We start from the raw sequence: 17,711 nt of genomic DNA, 5'->3' as shown, positions 1-17,711 counted from the left end.
CACATTCTTTCAAATATTTCTAGAAAATAACCCATTCACATAGTCCATTATGGTTGTCCATGAACTAGAAATCAGCGAAATGTACCAACCCGGTATAACCAGCTCTCAGTAAGATACTCCCGGTCATTGATTTCAAACTCAATTTTTTATTCAATACAACAGAACAGATTTGATACTTAACTACAGTAAGTGGAAAAATTAACAGTAACTTAATAATTACAGGTAAATATACAAAATGGTGAAATCAATAACTTTCCTGAAATTTTGATATTTCATTTCTATGAACGAACTACAACAAATGCAAAAATCAACGGTACGCGTTCTACACCATAACTATTTCACTCTTATCAATTTAGTTGTTACAGAAAATAGTGAAATATTTCAAAAGTAACAATTTTCCTAAAATTTAATAGTTACAAACTACAACAAATCGAAAACATCAACATAAGCTTATCGTTTCCAAGTATTTCCTTCTACATCACCACACGTTTAACAATCCTTTTGTTGTTATACAAAATGGTAAAATTTTTCAACAGTAACAACTTTTCTAAAATAATATCATCTGTTGTGCTCTTGACTGACGCGCCGATCATTTCTTCAAGAATATCTTGAAATACTACAAAATGAAGAAATCCTTCATCCGACTTATCATTATTCTCGACCAAAAACTTAATCATCAAGTTCTCTTTACAGGAAGCGCTTCTAACAATGTGACCACAATGGTTGCCCTTCACCGTTGCCGAAGAAGTAATATGACCGTTCTTTTTCTTGCAGTGTACACACTGCTTGAAACGAGAGAATTCTCCTATAGAGTGAATAGTCTCTACCTTCATTTCGACGTCTGCCATGTCTTTTTCCGCTGTGATGTTTTCCACTACAAGGTTCTTCTTCAAGTTGTGATCAACTTTTCTTTCAATCACTGTATCTACAGTAGTGTTCAGATGAGCAGTATATCCATCTCTACGCAATCTTACTTGCTTGAACGTATATACCTCTTCTACTTTCACTTCTTCGATCTTGCTCTCCCACAGTATCAGTTTGATGCTGGCAGTTTCATCTGCAATGTAGCAATTCGTTTTTTTCAACTTTGAAGCCCCCACACTTTCTATTTCATTGTCTTTGTAGACCAATTTACCTATTACATCCACCATGTCCATATCAACTGCATTATCTAACATTGACTGCAAACTCAAATAGTTAGTGTCGTGGCCCTCACTGAACTGGAAGTTATACTCAGAAGTTGCTGGCGAAGACAGCTTCGTCATGTCGTTTATGAAGATAGTTCGACCATCTTTCGCGGTGTTATACCGTTCAATTTTCACTGCAGTTTTGGTACGAACTCGATCATCGAAAAAACTTCGCTTCAACCGTGAAAAGCAAACGGCTGGCTGTATTCCACATGCTGACTGAAGCTTAAGGTTGAAATATTCCACAGATCCTGACTTACTGCGTTTCAATGGGGACATACTTTCAATATAGGCGATTAGTGGCGAAGCTGGTCGTTTCTTTGAACTTTGAGATCCTGTAGAAGATTCGGATACAGCATTTTCATGCTTTTCAGACAAAGCTTCGTTTTCTGCAAAAACACTGAAGTTGTAATCGGCAGATAGCAAACTGTGTTCAGGTAAAGTTTTGTCTTGGTCAATTCCAGTTGCGAAGTCCTTGTTTTTAGACACAGCTTCTACTGTAAACGAAATGTCGCTTCCAGAAGAAATTTCTGTGGACTTCACTTTTTTCGATTTAGCAGCCCGAGACATAGTCGACGAACGCAAACACAAAGACTAAGTACAAACTGAAACTATCCCAAAACTACAAAATGCATTGCGAAGTATCCTTTGACAGATAAATGAGTTAATGCGTGCAGTTTTATATCACCAAAAGGATCGGAATCCTCCAATCACATAATGCCCATTTCTTTAGAAGAGAAGTGACCAATAGAAAATGCAGAAAATAAACCAATGAATGAAGACAGGATTTGAAATCCAATTACCTTTTTATCAAAACAAGTGAGAATTGTCACGTACAAACTTTTACTAGGGTAAAGTTCAGCTATTTGTTAACCAATGAAGTTATCTCAACAGTGTTGATCACGTGTAAAAATCTGGGAAAGATCACGAAAACGACCTTTTATCACGTGAATTCGGCGAACTTATCACCAAAGTGGCTAATAAAAGAAAATACATTTATTTTTAAAAGAACCGCAGGCGCCCCAAACTCATAACCCGATTTTGCAATGCATAACTATTATGTACTAAAACAGTTTAATGGTAAAAAGACTTAAAAATTAACTTAAGTTGAAAAACTGAACGTCTTTCTCTCGCAATAAACTTTTCCTATCTCAAATATGTTGTCCACTTTTGTTTTGTGTCGATTCATTAGCCATTACTGATTTCACTATATCAGCAATGGCTAATGAATCGACACAAAACAAAAGTGCGTTGTATTGCAAAATCGCCTTATCAGCTTGAAGCGCCTGTGGAAAAACTTAAGTCGTCAACGAAAAGATTAAAAATCAATCGCCTCTTGTTATAAACAACTGACAATTTTTTAGTGGCCTTAACTTCGAGTATTAACTAGCCAATCAATTTATATCCACACTTTTCATCACATGTATAAACCTGGAAGAAATTACAGAAAACTCCTTTTTGTCAAGTGCATTGTTGTAAACAACTTAATATTGTCACGTACAATACTTTGGTAAGGAGAAAGTCCAAATGCATAACTCAAAAAATTTGTTTTACCAGTTTCAATTACGTCTAAAAATATAAAAACATCACAGAAAACAATTTTGAACACGTCAATAACCCATTTTACAGTTATTTCCTCAGTCACCTACCCTATGAAAGACTCCGAAACTGCCGGTGACATTGTATTGATACAGACCTCACTCCACATTAACAATATCACAATAGGATCATCGGCAACCTCACTTCAATTCTTAGCCCACATAACCTAGCTACAATGTAAAATGATCTGTTATGTAAAGTCAGTACCTAAATAAACAATAAAAGGAAACAAACTAGTTTTGGAGAAAATTTAAACCGTCAAGACTATGACGAAAATAATATTTTCAATTAAGTCGAACAATTCTCCTTAGTTGACCATATAGTTCAGTAGACTAAGTCGTAAGCATTAACTTCATTCTCTATCACCAATCTATGAATAACATAATCATAATATATGGATTTGCCATATGGCAATCCAATCTTAAAATCCGTATCATTTCCCGTTTCCTCTGTCGGAAATCAGGAAAGTTCCGTAATGGACTTGTTCCTATCACTCCCCTTCCACGTATTGCCTTTATGCCTAGAGTCCCCTGCACGACATAGCAAAAATGCCCACATTCAAGTAGATTTTATCCGGTGAACACAATACACCGTCTGTCTTGTTTATCCAATCTACCTTCCATTCTTTAGCTCCATAAGGGTACATTTTGTTTAAATATCCTCCAAAACGCCATTTGCGTTTCAATCTTCGACCCCATCCCAGGTTAATGAAATATTCTACTGTATCACACCACAGAAACCTACGCCTTTCTACTACCCCCTGAAATCCTACCAAAATACGCACGGAAGACTTTACGCACAAAGACACCACTTAGCAACGCAGAAGAAAAAAAGCAACGCATAAAAAAAAAAAAAAAAAACACGAACAAGTCCCACCCATTTTCCGACTGCGATTGCCATACAAGCAACCCAGTAAATAATGTTTTCGCACTCATACAGTGTTAGGGTGTTTGGCAATGACTACCAAAATTTGAGAAAGACCAACACGCACTAAAGGCAACCCAGTTTACGCTCACAGAGCGTCTTGTTCTCAGATCAATTGCGCATGCGTAAACAAATTGACTTCCGGTTTGAGAAAAAGCTAAATTTCCGGCGGTCTTTAAATTTAATAATTTTTTATATATGGCACGTTTCAGCCCCCAAATACAGAATATAGCTAAGCATTGATTTTTTCAAATCATCTTTTTTGAAAATGTTATGGGTATTTCAGTATCGTTTATCTCTTTAAAAAGAACATTTTTCAAAATAAAAAGAAAACTATGCTTGGCTGGAAGGCAAAAACGAATACAAATTATCAAACCACTGATTAAATACCCAAATTGCGTAGCACGTAGACAAATTTAGAGTTTTCTTTTATTGGTCACGTGACCATGGGCGTGGCACGATGACGTCATATTTAGGGTCATTGGTTTACAAAAGTTGAAAACTGACCAAAATAATGCCAAATTCTCTCAAATTACTTAACCATTACATCCTTAGCAACGCACCCCCAAAAATACGTCAGTGGGTCCTTAAGCCGCGCGTTTTTAAGACGTGGACGGCAACCGGAAGCGAGCTATTTTCACTTTTACTCCGGGGCACCCAACGAGAATATTGTTCAAAACCACTGAAAAATACAGTTGTTAAACGTATTTTAGTATTTAAACGGTAGATATAGGCATATTTTTATGCCCTAAAAATTTTTCATCTGTACGGATCTCCTAGCTGAAAGTCTAGTGATCTGAAAATTATAGGGATCAAAACTTATCTTTTCGAAAATTTCAGGCAGAAAAAAGGCTCCCGGAAATTCTAGGTGACCTTTTTAGGGTAAAAATCTGTTAAAAATGGGCAATTATACCATTTTTTAGATGTTTGAAAATCCTAGGACAGGCAGGCAAGCAAGAAATTTTACAACAAATGTTCCGAAAATTCTAGATCTCAAATCGTCTTCCGAACAGATATTTTCCGAAAATTGACGTTGGGTGCCCCTGTTTTACCTTGCCTTTTCACAACCACATTCACATTGTAAGAACCGTGTCTGGTCCTCTTACATATAGGAAAAGGACAGATCATCCCGTCGTTTATTTTAGAATATTTATCCTGGCGGTCGAGGCTTTATGTTAACGGTATTTACCCATGCTCCCAGATGTTTGATTTTTACCTATTTCCTGATGATACTAACTTGCTCAGTATATTCAAACAAAGATCTTAAGGATCTTGAAACAGTTTTTAATGAGGAACTCATAAAGTGAGTGATTGGTTGGATACAAACAAACTTTTTCTTAACACTAGTAAATCTAACTTTGTTATAATTCCATCCTTTCCAACACAAACCAGACTGCACAATTCAATTGGAAATTTATAATAACGATTTTAAAAAAAAGTGTACCACTAGAACAAAAAACGTTGGTGAAATATTTAGGAATTCTGATAGATAATAATCTCTCATGGAAGTATCATACTGATTATATCTCATCAAAAGTTAGTAAACCTGCCCCAGTGTATCTAAGTTTGAGTCTGCAGGCAAGCCAAATTGTCTGTAATTGCCAAATCAGCAAGTTTCTTTTTAAAGTCAAGGGTCATCATGTAACTTTAATCAATGCATGACACACCACCAAAAAACCATCTCCAGAAAATGTTCGAGGCCAACAGTGATTTTTGGTAAAGGTTTTGAGCAGAGAAGCTGGCTGGCTGGCTTACTAACGAAATGAGGATATTAATTTTATTTTATCAGTAATGTGCCAGGATAATCGACAAAAACTCAAGTGCTCTTGAACAGGAGTTGATCCTGCGACCTTCCAATTACCTTCAGCTTGAATTACTAGTTTGGGAGCTCTGCCACTGAGCTAAACCAAACTCATGGTCAGCCAGGCCATCAAACCTGCAGGAATTCTCCACAGCAATAATTTATTGCGCATCATCTTTCGTCCTCTGGTGCTCGGTTAGTGCGCGGCTTTCGGACCAAGAGGTTCTCTGTTTCAACTTAAGTTCTTCTGATCCGTGTGGCTGTAGCTTTAAATACCCGTAAAACGGAGCACTGACAGCGGGAGGATACCAGCCTCGAAGCTGAAGGAACTACCGACGTAAAATAAAGTGACTTTACCTTTACCTTTGCATCCTAGCAGTATGCATGGCCAAGTCTCCTGTAACTGAGTTGTTTCGCATCTCGGCTAGTAATAATATTGAAAGCTCATATTTTAGTATCTTGTTCAAGAGCACTCAAATCTTTTGCAATTTTGCCCGGTTTGTATTGATAAATAAATCCCTTAAGATTTGAAGTTGTATCAGTTTTGGTAAAACACGGACCTAGGTACGAACTTAAAAGAAATTCGGATGCTGTGTTTCTAATATTTATGATGATAATTCTGAATTCCATCTCTGTTATCTGCTCGAGTCGTGAAAATTCAAGCCCATTCTTGAAACTTCCCTGCTGAAATGCTTTCTTGCTGTATGGTTGTCCTTAAGTCTAGTTTGCAGATTTTGTACTCCTGGTCCCAGTTGTTCGAAGGGTGGGTAGTGCTATCCACTGAGTAAATCATTATCCACCGGATAACTCAATTGGTTTTGTTAGTGCGAATAGCGGTGGATAGCGTTATTCACCTTTTGAACAACCGACGCTTGGGCTGTAAGTAGCGAAGCCCTCTCTCTTATTCTTTCCTTTTTTATTTCTTGCCGCAACTTCCCAAATTCTTGCACTTTGTTGAGGTTCATGAGTGCCCGATGTGATGTTTCACTCAGCCGATAGATACCAGACAATCAGACTTGGGAGTCCGAGAGTTGCATACGTTCTTCTAGCCCGATTCACTCTGCTTGTCCTTACTGAAGTAAATAGTCTCTTCAAACCGCTGTACATCATCTGCAAACAAATCCTCCGGGAGGGGATTGTCAGGATCTGGAAAATAAGTTGGGAACGGTGGGGGATGTTCATGTTTCTTCCAGGCATCGCCTATCACTATGAATCCTCCTTTCTTGCCTGGGCACTCACCGTGAATGTACAGAACATTATATTTGGTGTTGATGCGCAGAATCTGTAACAAAAAATGTTTACGCAGCTTTTAGCAATAAGCAAATTGACGGCCTATAGAGGAAATAGAGACCTATCCATGAAGACTGAAGTTAAACAGGCTTAGTGTTTAGCAGTATCGGTTGGCACAACTGAGGTGTTTTTGGATAAAAGTAAGCTTAACTAATGCGCTGGAGCCTCCATGTATTAAATTGATTTCCCTGAAAAAGATTTTTCAGATGTGGTAAAAAAAAAGTTACAAAATTGGGCGCGCATTTCATTAGGTGAATTTCTGGACAGGAGGTTAGATATATGAGGTTTTGTTACGTCAATTCCTTAAAATTCTAACTTGCAGGGTGGTTAAATTGCACCAGCAACATTTTTCATCGTAACCATGACAATTAATGGTAAATGACTCGGGGATGGAAGCGGAATAATGAATAATGAATACCGGCCTTAAAAAAAAAAAAAACAATACATATTTAGCGTTCGAACATTTAAAATACGGCATTTTACGGTTTCCGTTAAAGAATAATGAATACGGGAAAATGACTATCGAACAAAATTTCAGTAATGAATATAATTGTACGAGAAGGCTGCGAGATATTTCGCCCAAGGGGCTGTTCTAAAAGGACTGTAAAAACAATAAGGATCAAAACACTACAAACCGACCCTCAAATACCTTTTGGTGCTAACGAAACACTTGTAATGCGGTACGTGACAATAATCAATAACTCCGGGAAAATGATGGAAGGAATAATGAATAACTGTGATCCAATTATTTCGCTTCCATCCCCGAAAATGACTTAGGGTGGGTGAAACAAGTTTCAACCATTATTTTCAAGGGACTGTGCTGTCACAAAGCCTGTCTCCTCAACACTTTATCACATAAGGGGAATATCGTGGTACCATTTGAAACGACAATTTTTGCGTAACACTCATTATTCTGGTGTAATAGGTCACCATAGCACAGGAAACAATCTCAAAGCACCCTATATTTTGTCTGGAAACGGTCGTCTCAGAAATTAAACTCGGTGACCACCAGTTAATTTATTTGCTGCAAGGTAATCAACAGGCTATGACGAAACTCTCTGCTTAAAAAATTCTCTGGTGCGGATTCAGAGCCACCTCAAATATTTTAATTTAAATATTCTTTTTAAAAAGTTTGAATTTAGCATGCTTATTGCTTTCCAGTGATAAAAAAATGCGCGTCACCAAGTTCCTATTTGAGATGCATGTATAAGCACTCAAAGAAAAAATACAGAGATTTTTAGATACCCTGTTGCTATAGAAACCTATCACATCACACTATTGACATAAGGGTTAAGGCTCAAATTCAGCATTGTGATTGGCTGATTCAAACCACTTTCTAGGTGTATGTTTTAAATAAAGAGTCAATGTAAAGATATGTATTGGTGGTCAAAAACACACTTCACGACATTTTTCGAGAAACGCCTTCAAAACGCGCTCTCAGACGCTTAAAAACACGCTTCACGACGTTTTTTGAGAAACGCCAAAACCATTGGTTGAAAGTTCAGCTTTAGATTTGCATATATCTGATAGGTACAGCAAGTTGAAGCAGCCATTTATAACTTGTAAAAATGCAAGGTTGCCGACAAGTCATTTGGGCTCACTTTCTGGATAGGACTCTAACTCCAATCCAAGGCAGAAGTATGTTGCCAGTATTCACTCAGCACGTGGGTGGACAAAGCTAGTGTGGAGTGATCTCTACCACGTCCCCATTGAGAGTCAGACCAATAGATTTTACTTTGTCTAACGCCAGACGATTTTACTCGTCAATATTGGTGGGGGAGGGGGGGGGGGGGGTCCTAGGGCATTTGAGGTGTGAATGGGTTAAACTCAGTCAAAAACTATGTTCCCATGAACCCACTGACAAATAGATTTTACTCTGTCTAATGCCAGACAATGTTACTTGTATACTGGAGGTGCTTTAGGTGTGAATGGGTTAACATCATTTGGGTCCCCTTTGATGATGCTTCCCCACCTTAGAAGCAGACTTATAGATCTTTATACTCTAACACCAGACAGTTTAATGCTTGTCAGTTGGGCACACTTCAGGTGTGAATGGGTTAATATCTCATTCAAACACAGCCTTCAAACCTTTAAGGTAAAGAAAAACAAACACGATTTATGGGGGGCACCCCCTCATTTTGCAACAAAATGCAATTTCTAGTAGCAAATCCTGAAGTACTGTAAAACCATTATATTTACCCTGACAGCAAATTTTGTACAATTCTTATTGCCCATATGACCAGCCATCCTTTTTCCAGGAAAGATTCTTCCTGGATTCTAAAAAAAAAAAAGAATAACTAAGTAATATTATATCTTGAAAATATTCATAAATAACATGCACATTCTATTAATTTTAAGCTTCTTGTTAGGATGATGATTTTGTAGTATACAGAACAATATTGAAGACATAAAGTTTTGGTATATATAGTGGTACTGATTACATGTTTTTGTTATTACAACACTGAAGTAAGTTAGTTTTAAGCCCCCTGACTGCTTATGGCAAATTCTTATTCTGCTCAAATGGAAACACCGGCATCCATAGCCCCCTTTCCTTTCACTTTGGAATTTTACCTTAGTTTCGAACAAAAGCATTACTGGTAACTTGACCAGCTCCCAATTCCTGAACTACTGTAAGTACAATATTATATAAGATGAACTACTACCCTCAATCTTGATTATGATTCTACTTTTACCTCACCCCTTGTGATAACCTATTTTTACCCTGGGATACTTACAGTTCCTCCTCCAGAGGCACCCATTTTCCTGTGTGTTTTGGTCTGACCATGTGACTGTGGCTGGCCTTTCATTTTCCATCGTTTCATCACACCTTGAAATCCCCTGTCCTTCCTGTAAAAAAGGGGAAAACGACTTTAAGGACGTTCGCACCCAAAATGTTCCCACATACAGATTTTTTTAAAACTTGCCACGCAGAAAGGTAATGATTTTGCCAAAAAGGCAAAAAAAATGGGGGTCACCGTGCTCGTTTTCGAGATCATGTGGTGCACTTTTAGAAGATTGCGTTACCTTAAGACGATCTTAGCTTACAACTGTCAGCAATAAAAAAAGCTACATTAGTGAAATTTAGATCAGGTAAACATACTCAATTCAACATAACTAATATAACTAAATTAACCTTTGCAGCTGATGTCTTTTTCTGAGGTGAAATAGACCTTGAAAAACAATACATATTAGTCTAAGAAAGAAAACTTCTGTCTCACGAGAGCATAAAAGGCAAAATATTTGTAACTTCTCACGCACAGATTTTTTTTGTTTTTTGTTAAAATGGACAAAATCAGAAAAGGAGGTGATCTACGGAAAGAAAAATAGGGGTCACCGAGCATTCAAGAGAGTAAAATTGCTGCGAAGTTCTCAAAGCGATGGTATACCGGTATTCGCACTGTCACGTCATTGCGTGATATTTCCGAGAAGACCTGGGTCCACAGCTATCCCATGGTGCCACATGGTTTTACCTTCCATTCTTGTGGAAAATGTTTGCGCCTTTAGCATCGTGTTTACCTTCATGGTCTGCGATGCATGACGTGTGCGTGACATGCGCGAAAAAATGTGCAGTAGCAATGGGCGCGAACATCCTAAAATAACAATCTTAAAAAACCCACTGACAGAGTTGAAACAAAATAAAAAACTATTACATCTACATCCAGGGCACTGCTTTTTAGAGTTGCTTCCACCTCGTTCTAGGAGTTTCGACAATTTAGAGCAGACTTATGTTGCTATTTCATACCTTTTTTTTACAAGAAGAAAAAAAGACTGACATGTGAGTTAGTGACTTACGTGACACCTTGAATTTTGACATATTGACCTGGATAATAGTGAGCAGCATAAAGGTGTGTTCCTATTGAAGCAATCAATACATACCAATAAAACTCTTAAGTTATGGGCAGAGTTGATATAGCATGTGGATAGTTTATCTTCCTTCACTTTAGACTCATTTATAAGAATTACCACATCTAACATTGATTTACTTATCCACTGGGTTGAGCCTTCTTGTAATAATAATTATTATTATTTGAGGTTGGACTACAACATCATCATCATCATAGATCCTTATAGCCCCCACTGGGGCATAGGGTCGCGGACTACAGCATAAGACACTAAATATTATTAACGTTGTGGTTCAAACGTTTTCTTCAGTTGGTAAAAATTCTTTTCAAACCAGTTCAATTATGATTTTTCTTTCTGTAATATTCCACATCATAATCTGAAACAAAGGAAAAATCAAAATTGAACTACCATAAACACCCGAAGATAAGCAGCACCTTTTCCCCAAAAATTGTTACTAGAAATCAGGGATGCAGCTTATCTGCAAAAACAATTGAAAAAGGCTGCTTCTGGTGTCCAAGATACGAAACGTTCTGCTCATGTTCTCGTCGTAATGCGAAAATCTGTGGAAAAACTGTTGAACGAAGAAATTCTGGTCAACAAATACCAGAAAAATATCCTGAGTTTTTCTCGAGCCGCGAGAGAGTCATCAAGAAAAACCTCTGGGATCAGGGTAGCAGAAAAAGATCAATCATACGTGTCAAAGTTGGTAGAAACAATGTTCATTAAATTAAAGTGCAAAAACTGTGGGTAACACTTAAAGTATTTTCCATTGCATTGTTAAAAGCGAGTTTATGTTGGATGAACAGTGGATGAAGAAGACTTCTAAAGACTCGACTTTGGATTTCTTTTGATTTCTTTAAAAAAAACCTTTTTTTCCAAAATTTGAGCTGCTAAATTCCGGGTGCGCCATATCTGCGGGTTTTTACGGTAGTTTGAAACGTTAAATTTTTTTAACCAAAATTGAACACAACATACACATTAATGACATCATTGTGATGATGATGATGATGATGATAAAAAGCATGATCACTTTCAAATATTTTCGGAATGTTTATTGTGCATTGAGCAATCACCGGAAGGTACAGTTCAATCAAGAAAAGAAACAGTCCTTTTTGCAGCTTAGTTTTAATGTATCTGGTCATCTTCATCCTTGTATCAGAATAGATGGATTAAAATATCTTAAGATGTACACAGTTTTCTGAGGTTGATAGTACATCTTTTCTAGAATTAATCAGTATCTTATGTTTATACCTGGATGCAGCAGTGCATTTCTAGTCACACTGAAGCTCTTCACTTTTTTCTTGGGATTCATTCCATGCTTCCTGAAGTGTCCAAACTGAGCTTTTTTAATCTGCAATCATTTAGCTAAAATTGAGCAACCACAAAACAACATAAAGAAAATATCATCAAAACCAAGTCTACTGAAAACCGTGAGACAAGAAGAAATGACAACACAAACAACATCAACAACTTTATTTGTACCAAACAGTTACGAGTGAATTAAAAAAGGAATACAAAATAAATAGGAGTGCAGACTACTCAAAATTACCATAAGCGGTCTAGAAAGATTGGGCAGCCATGCGTGAATGTGAGGTCAAGTTGGCTGGATATTGGCCAAGTTCTTTTTTTGCATGTTTATGGGCCAAGACGAAGTCGAAGTCCATAAACACGCAAAAAAAAAAAAAGCGAGTATTTACTGCAGTTAGTTTTGCATACTGTGACATCTGCCTAAAATGCAACATACTGGGGTAATTAATTCTTGCAAGCAACAGTTGACAGCGCAGCTCTAGTGGCCCAAAGGGCCGCCCAGCAGAACATTATACTCACAGGAAGCCATAAGTGGCTTTTCTCACGGTAATCATGGCTAGTGGTATAATTTGCTCATGGGCATATCAAGCCATCTTGACCAAACAAGCTTGCTCAATAAAGGATCAAGCAAGAAATCCCGAGCGGGCAGTATAGCCCCATCTTGCCCACTCTGGTAGCCAGTCACAGGGCAGGATTTGGCTCACCTTGCCTGCTGAAAGAGCTAGTAAAATAATAATACTGATTTTTGAAGTCAGGTTCCACACAAGCTAAAGAAGCTTAGAACTATAAAACAACGGAAGCCCATGAAGAATAAAGTGCAGTTAAATTTTGCAATTAACACTTTCCAATGAGGATTGATTTTAGTTTTTTTCTAAAATGTTTGAGAGGGAGCAGCTCTATATCATCACGTCAGTCCAAATCTAGCACCCTCAAACATTATGTTTAAAATTCTAATATAATTTATTATACATTTAGCCAAACCTAAAAGCAGAGCACCTAGGTTATTTATTCTTACAAGAAGTTAACCTGGCTTGACCCTGTGTCATTCAATCGAAACCCAGTACCTGGTCAGCAGTCAACTTAAAAAAAAAAGAGCTGACCTAGATGAGCTCTAAACTTGAGCCCATGATATGGTCATGTGATGCTGGTCAGCAGATACCTTGTTTTGACAGGTAATTGATCATAACATGGATGTTCAATATCATAGATGTATGCTGTAAACTAGCTGGAGTATGGTGGTCTCGCTGAGCTCTAAACATGATCACATGATATTGGTCACATTGGCATACATGAATGGCCTGGGTTGCCATATTTTCTTACCCATGGTGCTCTGTGCATGTGAGAGCTCTGCTATAATTTGTTCCGACCTATTGAATAGCATACAGGGGTGTAAGTGAAAGTCAGCACCACATCTGAAAGTTGGATAGCTCACTGTTCTTTACAACTTCTTGTTTCATTGGATCAGAAGACATAGCTCTATCAGGTTTATGTCCATCGTTTTCCCTTTCAATGGTGACAGCTATTTTCATAACTGCATCCTACTCCCTGAAATAAGTCCCATGGTTCACCTCCTCCATTGGGCATGAAAAAAGCTAACTGATCTGCCATCCATGGCCAACAACGATCCAGGACAAAATTGTCCAGACATCCTTAAGTTCCTTGTCAATATTTTTTTATGAATTCAGTGTTATTATCAGGGCTATCTAGATCTCCCCCCTAACACAATGTTCTGACTCTGCTGGGTTGTGGCTTTTACTGATCAATGTTATGTTGAGTGGGATTGAGGAAGGTGGCATTGTTGGCCTTCCCAAGGTTTGATGTTGGGATTCTTAAATCTGTTTTTCGAACTTCTATCATTCTCTTTCACTTGCCCTACTTATCTGTTATACTATATTGCTGCTAGCTATATTGTGCACATCTCCCAATTATAATAAACCTGTATTTACTACAGTTAGTTTTGCATACTGTGACATCTGCCTAAAATGCAACATACGCGGTAATTAATTCTTGCAAGCAACAGTTGACAGCGCAGCTCTAGAGGCCCAAAGGGCCGCCCAGTAGAACATTATACTCACAGGAAGCCATAAGTGGCTTTTCTCACGGTAATCATGGCTAGTGGTATAATTTGCTCATGGGCACATACCCACGATGATTAATTAATAATATTCCAATAATAATAATAATAATAATAATAATAATACTACTACTAATGATAATTAAATAATAATACTACTACTAATAATGATAATGATGATGATGATGATGATGATGATGATGATAATAATAAAAATGGCAGCCATACACCAGATAGTTTGCAGCATACATCTTTGATATTGGACATTCATGTTATGGTCAATAATTATTGATACCTGACAAAACAAGGTATCTGCCGACCAGTATCATGTGACCATATCACAGGCTCAAGTTTAGAGCTCATCAAGGTCAGCTTTCTTTTAAGTTGACTGCTGACCAGGTACAGGTTTCTGACTGGATTGCAGGCTAAAGCCAGGTTAACTTATTGCAAGAAGAAATATGGTAAGCTTGGCTCTTCTCAGGCTGAAATTATCTCTCACTTGTGAGAGATGCTTTCAGCACTTGGAGATGGAATTCCTATCCCCACATGGCCATGTAAAATCCTCTATACAGTAATGAATACAGTTTTTTAATCAGTTATGTTAAGGTCCACATCAGCCTATTGCTGCCATTTACTTTTGACCTTTTCAAATAAATGATGTATGTATGTAATATATGAAAAGGAGTCATTTATAAATGGTAGTACCTTGTAAAGATCATTTTCATCAACAGCTCCCACTTGCAGCTCTGTTTTATGATCTTTGCCACCATGATGCCGACTAATCCTGGTTTGAACAACTTGACAATCCTTGATCTTTATTTGTCCACATCAAGTTTTGTCCAAGAAAACAATAAACAGGGTAATTAAATAAGAAACCAAGCTGTCAAAAATATTAATGATATCCTTCACTTCTCACATCCACCACAACCACCCCTCTTGCACACTCTCAACCACCCTGGACCCAAGCCACCTTCCAAAGGCCACCTATCAAACCACTCTGGACCCTGAATGTAGCTTCCCATTCAGACTATAGACCCTATGAATAATTTAAAGGCAGCCATTTTTGCATAGGGTCTATAGAGCGTTTTCATTCATGTGACCCGCAGCCATAATTATATTGGATTACTGAAACAAAAGCAGGTATTTGCATAAAAATAGAGATCAATTCCCGGAGGATTAGTTTGGTACACCATCATGGCCGCCATTCCTTTGTTTTGGAACATCAACATGGCCGCTGTGACGTCATGTGAAAACGCTCTCAGGGCTGCCGCAAGATCCTTGCAGGGACGTACAAGTTTTCACCGCTCTCTAACATACATCAGTGCTTTTTCCTCTTGCTGTGTTCTGTGATTTTGCATTTGTATTTTAAAGTTGTCTGCTCCTTCTTGCCCCTCTTGTGGTGAGAATAGGGATATTTAGTTTCCAGTGCAGTGTGACTGTACAGGGGCCACGGAGTATGTTTGAAGGTGGGGGCTAGGTCTTGGCATATGTATGAGAGTGTAAGAGTGATCAAGCCAAAAGCAACAGTATAAGAAAAAGTTGAAGGGGGGGGGGGGGGAGGGGAGGGCTCCCTCTCTGCAGCCCCTGCAGTGCCTAGATGGAGGCCACTCATAGGGTTGTCTTGGTTACCCACTGAACCCTATTGCGTATCTATCCAGGTTTAACAGTGATGTTAATAGGTCCCATTTTATCAATCTGGTCAAATTTCAGATCTATGCATATCCAGAAAGAGATCTCATCTGGCGAAGATTCCTCTCCCACAATCCTGCCACACTTCTATGCATACCATAACTGCCTCCAGCTGTGCATGCTAGACTCAAGCTTGTGAACCCCCCATATCACTGGGTAAGAATGACAACAATAATTGGGGTATTTGGTTTTGTGTGTTTGCTCCATCTATAAATGAAATTTCATGATTTAACCACCTTGCACTTCTGGTAAGCCTGATCATGACAGTAGCTTCTAAGGCCTTGATTATGATTGAATTGCAATCAAATTAAATGTGAAATGGGTTCACATCAACTAATTGGATTTTAATTACTTCAAACAACCTCAAGGGGTTGAACAGAATGGTGAACATGTGGTGGTATAAGCAGAGGAAACTTCTAATCGCTTTATGGAGCAAAGATTTGGATTTGCCTCCTTTTATTCTCAGAAGCTATCCTTGGCTCTCTTCTCACTTCAAGCATGGCAGTGGTAATTGTGGCATCCCCGCGATACAGCTACATTTTGTTTCACACTGTGGGGTTATCCTGCCTAAAGTATTTGAATTTTCGGAGATGTGAGCTGAACCATAATTGAATGAAACTGAATGGAGTATGACAGCCTGAAAAATACTTCAGTTGATCATACTCAACGTTGAGTGTGAACACGGCCTAATGCAGGAGTCAATGTAAATCCCCATCCCGGGACCAGGTGGGGATTAATGGGGAAAAGAAGGGGATTTGAGGGAAATCGTGCCCCCGAGGTGGTGGGGGATTGGGTTAATATTTGTATTTCACCGCCTCCAGGTTGGGTGGGGATTTGTCGTGAGCCGGCTGTTGCGAGGTCAACGGTTGTTCATCCCAAACATCAACTCGTGTGCTTTTCCTTGAAGGATCCTCGAGAGGTGAGTGCTTTTGTTACACGGTATGTCTGAAAACCAGCTTTGCTGAGCCATTTACCGTGTTTAAATAAAGTTGATTGATTGATTATTTGATAGAACTGTGCTTTATTGTTCTTGCTTCCAGTACATTTCAGGCAAGGGAGCCCACATGGTGGAGCATTTGAGGACTTGGTAGGTGGATAGCTTCCCCAGGGTGAGGGGAATTTGTTAATAGTTGGAATTAGGTCTGTAACAAATCCCTACCTTGTCCCGGGGGGTGGGGGGGGGGGGGGGGGGGGGTTACATTAACTCCTGCATAAGACTCTTGACACCTCTAAACCAAACATCTTTACTCTTATTACCTGAAGTAAAGTAACCGGTATTCTCCTTCCGTCCTTGAGCCACAGAGCTGTCATACCCAGCTTGACACCGATGGTACCAACTCGTTGGGATCCTGTGGTCCATCCTACCTTGTGTGGCTCAATCTTCACTGGGCGTTTAAAACGCACCTTCAATGATTTTTTCATTTCTTGTTCAACGTATTCCTCCGTAACAGGTTTTAAAGCGTTTCTGGGGCCGTCTAGAAGTGACGGCTCCATTTTATAAACTTCCAGAAGGTTTCTTGCTCCTCTTGTTTTTGCTTCGTCGGTGTCTCCATCTTGGGCACTAGAAAATCGTTTCTGTGTGGTGAATAATGTTCTACAAGTGTTTGGGATAAAAGAAGCGATCCTTAGTCTGTTGATGGACAAATGAAAACTTGTCAAACTCCATAAAGTCATTCGCAATAAACGAGAACCCTTAGAAGCCGCCATGACGGGGTCTTAAGCTCTGGTTCCTGACAGCGAAGAGTGCCGAATCCAGGCCCCAGTAATATCTCTATCCGCCGGATAAATCACTATGTTTAACTATGCTGGTGTTATCCGCTGCATAGTGATTTATCCGGTGGATAGGGCCATCCATCGTTTGAAAAAATCAAGTTTGGTCTTTCAAAGGTGACTTTTAATTAGTTTAGTAACAACACCTTTTTCATGCATTAATTTGCTCCAGCTGTGGTTTTTCTTAAAAATGAAAGTCGACATAACAATGCAAGGTCCGCTAATT

At 38.6% G+C, this 17,711-nt stretch overlaps 1 protein-coding gene across 2 annotated transcripts; it reads right to left on the bottom strand.

Annotated features, from left to right (window-relative positions):
• Positions 1-5,324: 5,324 nt before the first annotated feature.
• LOC138022055 (large ribosomal subunit protein uL3-like) lies at positions 5,325-17,466 on the bottom strand. Of its 2 annotated transcripts, XM_068869080.1 has the most exons (8): positions 16,973-17,466; positions 14,732-14,839; positions 11,896-11,995; positions 10,594-10,654; positions 9,537-9,648; positions 9,001-9,078; positions 6,751-6,793; positions 6,417-6,657 (listed from the first exon to the last, which is right to left on the bottom strand). In XM_068869080.1, the coding sequence occupies exons 1-8, from the start codon at positions 17,420-17,422 to the stop codon at positions 6,557-6,559; spliced, it is 1,053 nt and encodes a 350-aa protein (XP_068725181.1). In that variant the 5' UTR covers positions 17,423-17,466; the 3' UTR covers positions 6,417-6,556. The 2 variants fall into 2 exon arrangements, with proteins under 2 accessions (XP_068725180.1, XP_068725181.1); XM_068869079.1 differs by having other exon boundaries at positions 5,325-6,793; positions 16,973-17,464.
• Positions 17,467-17,711: the final 245 nt, after the last annotated feature.

The sequence above is a fragment of the Montipora capricornis genome, chromosome 10 (assembly GCF_036669925.1).
Source record: "Montipora capricornis isolate CH-2021 chromosome 10, ASM3666992v2, whole genome shotgun sequence".
In the NCBI taxonomy this organism is placed as follows: Eukaryota; Metazoa; Cnidaria; class Anthozoa; order Scleractinia; family Acroporidae; genus Montipora; species Montipora capricornis.
The sequence above is the reverse complement of the archived record's forward strand: the minus strand, read 5'-3'. Positions and strand labels throughout refer to the sequence as shown.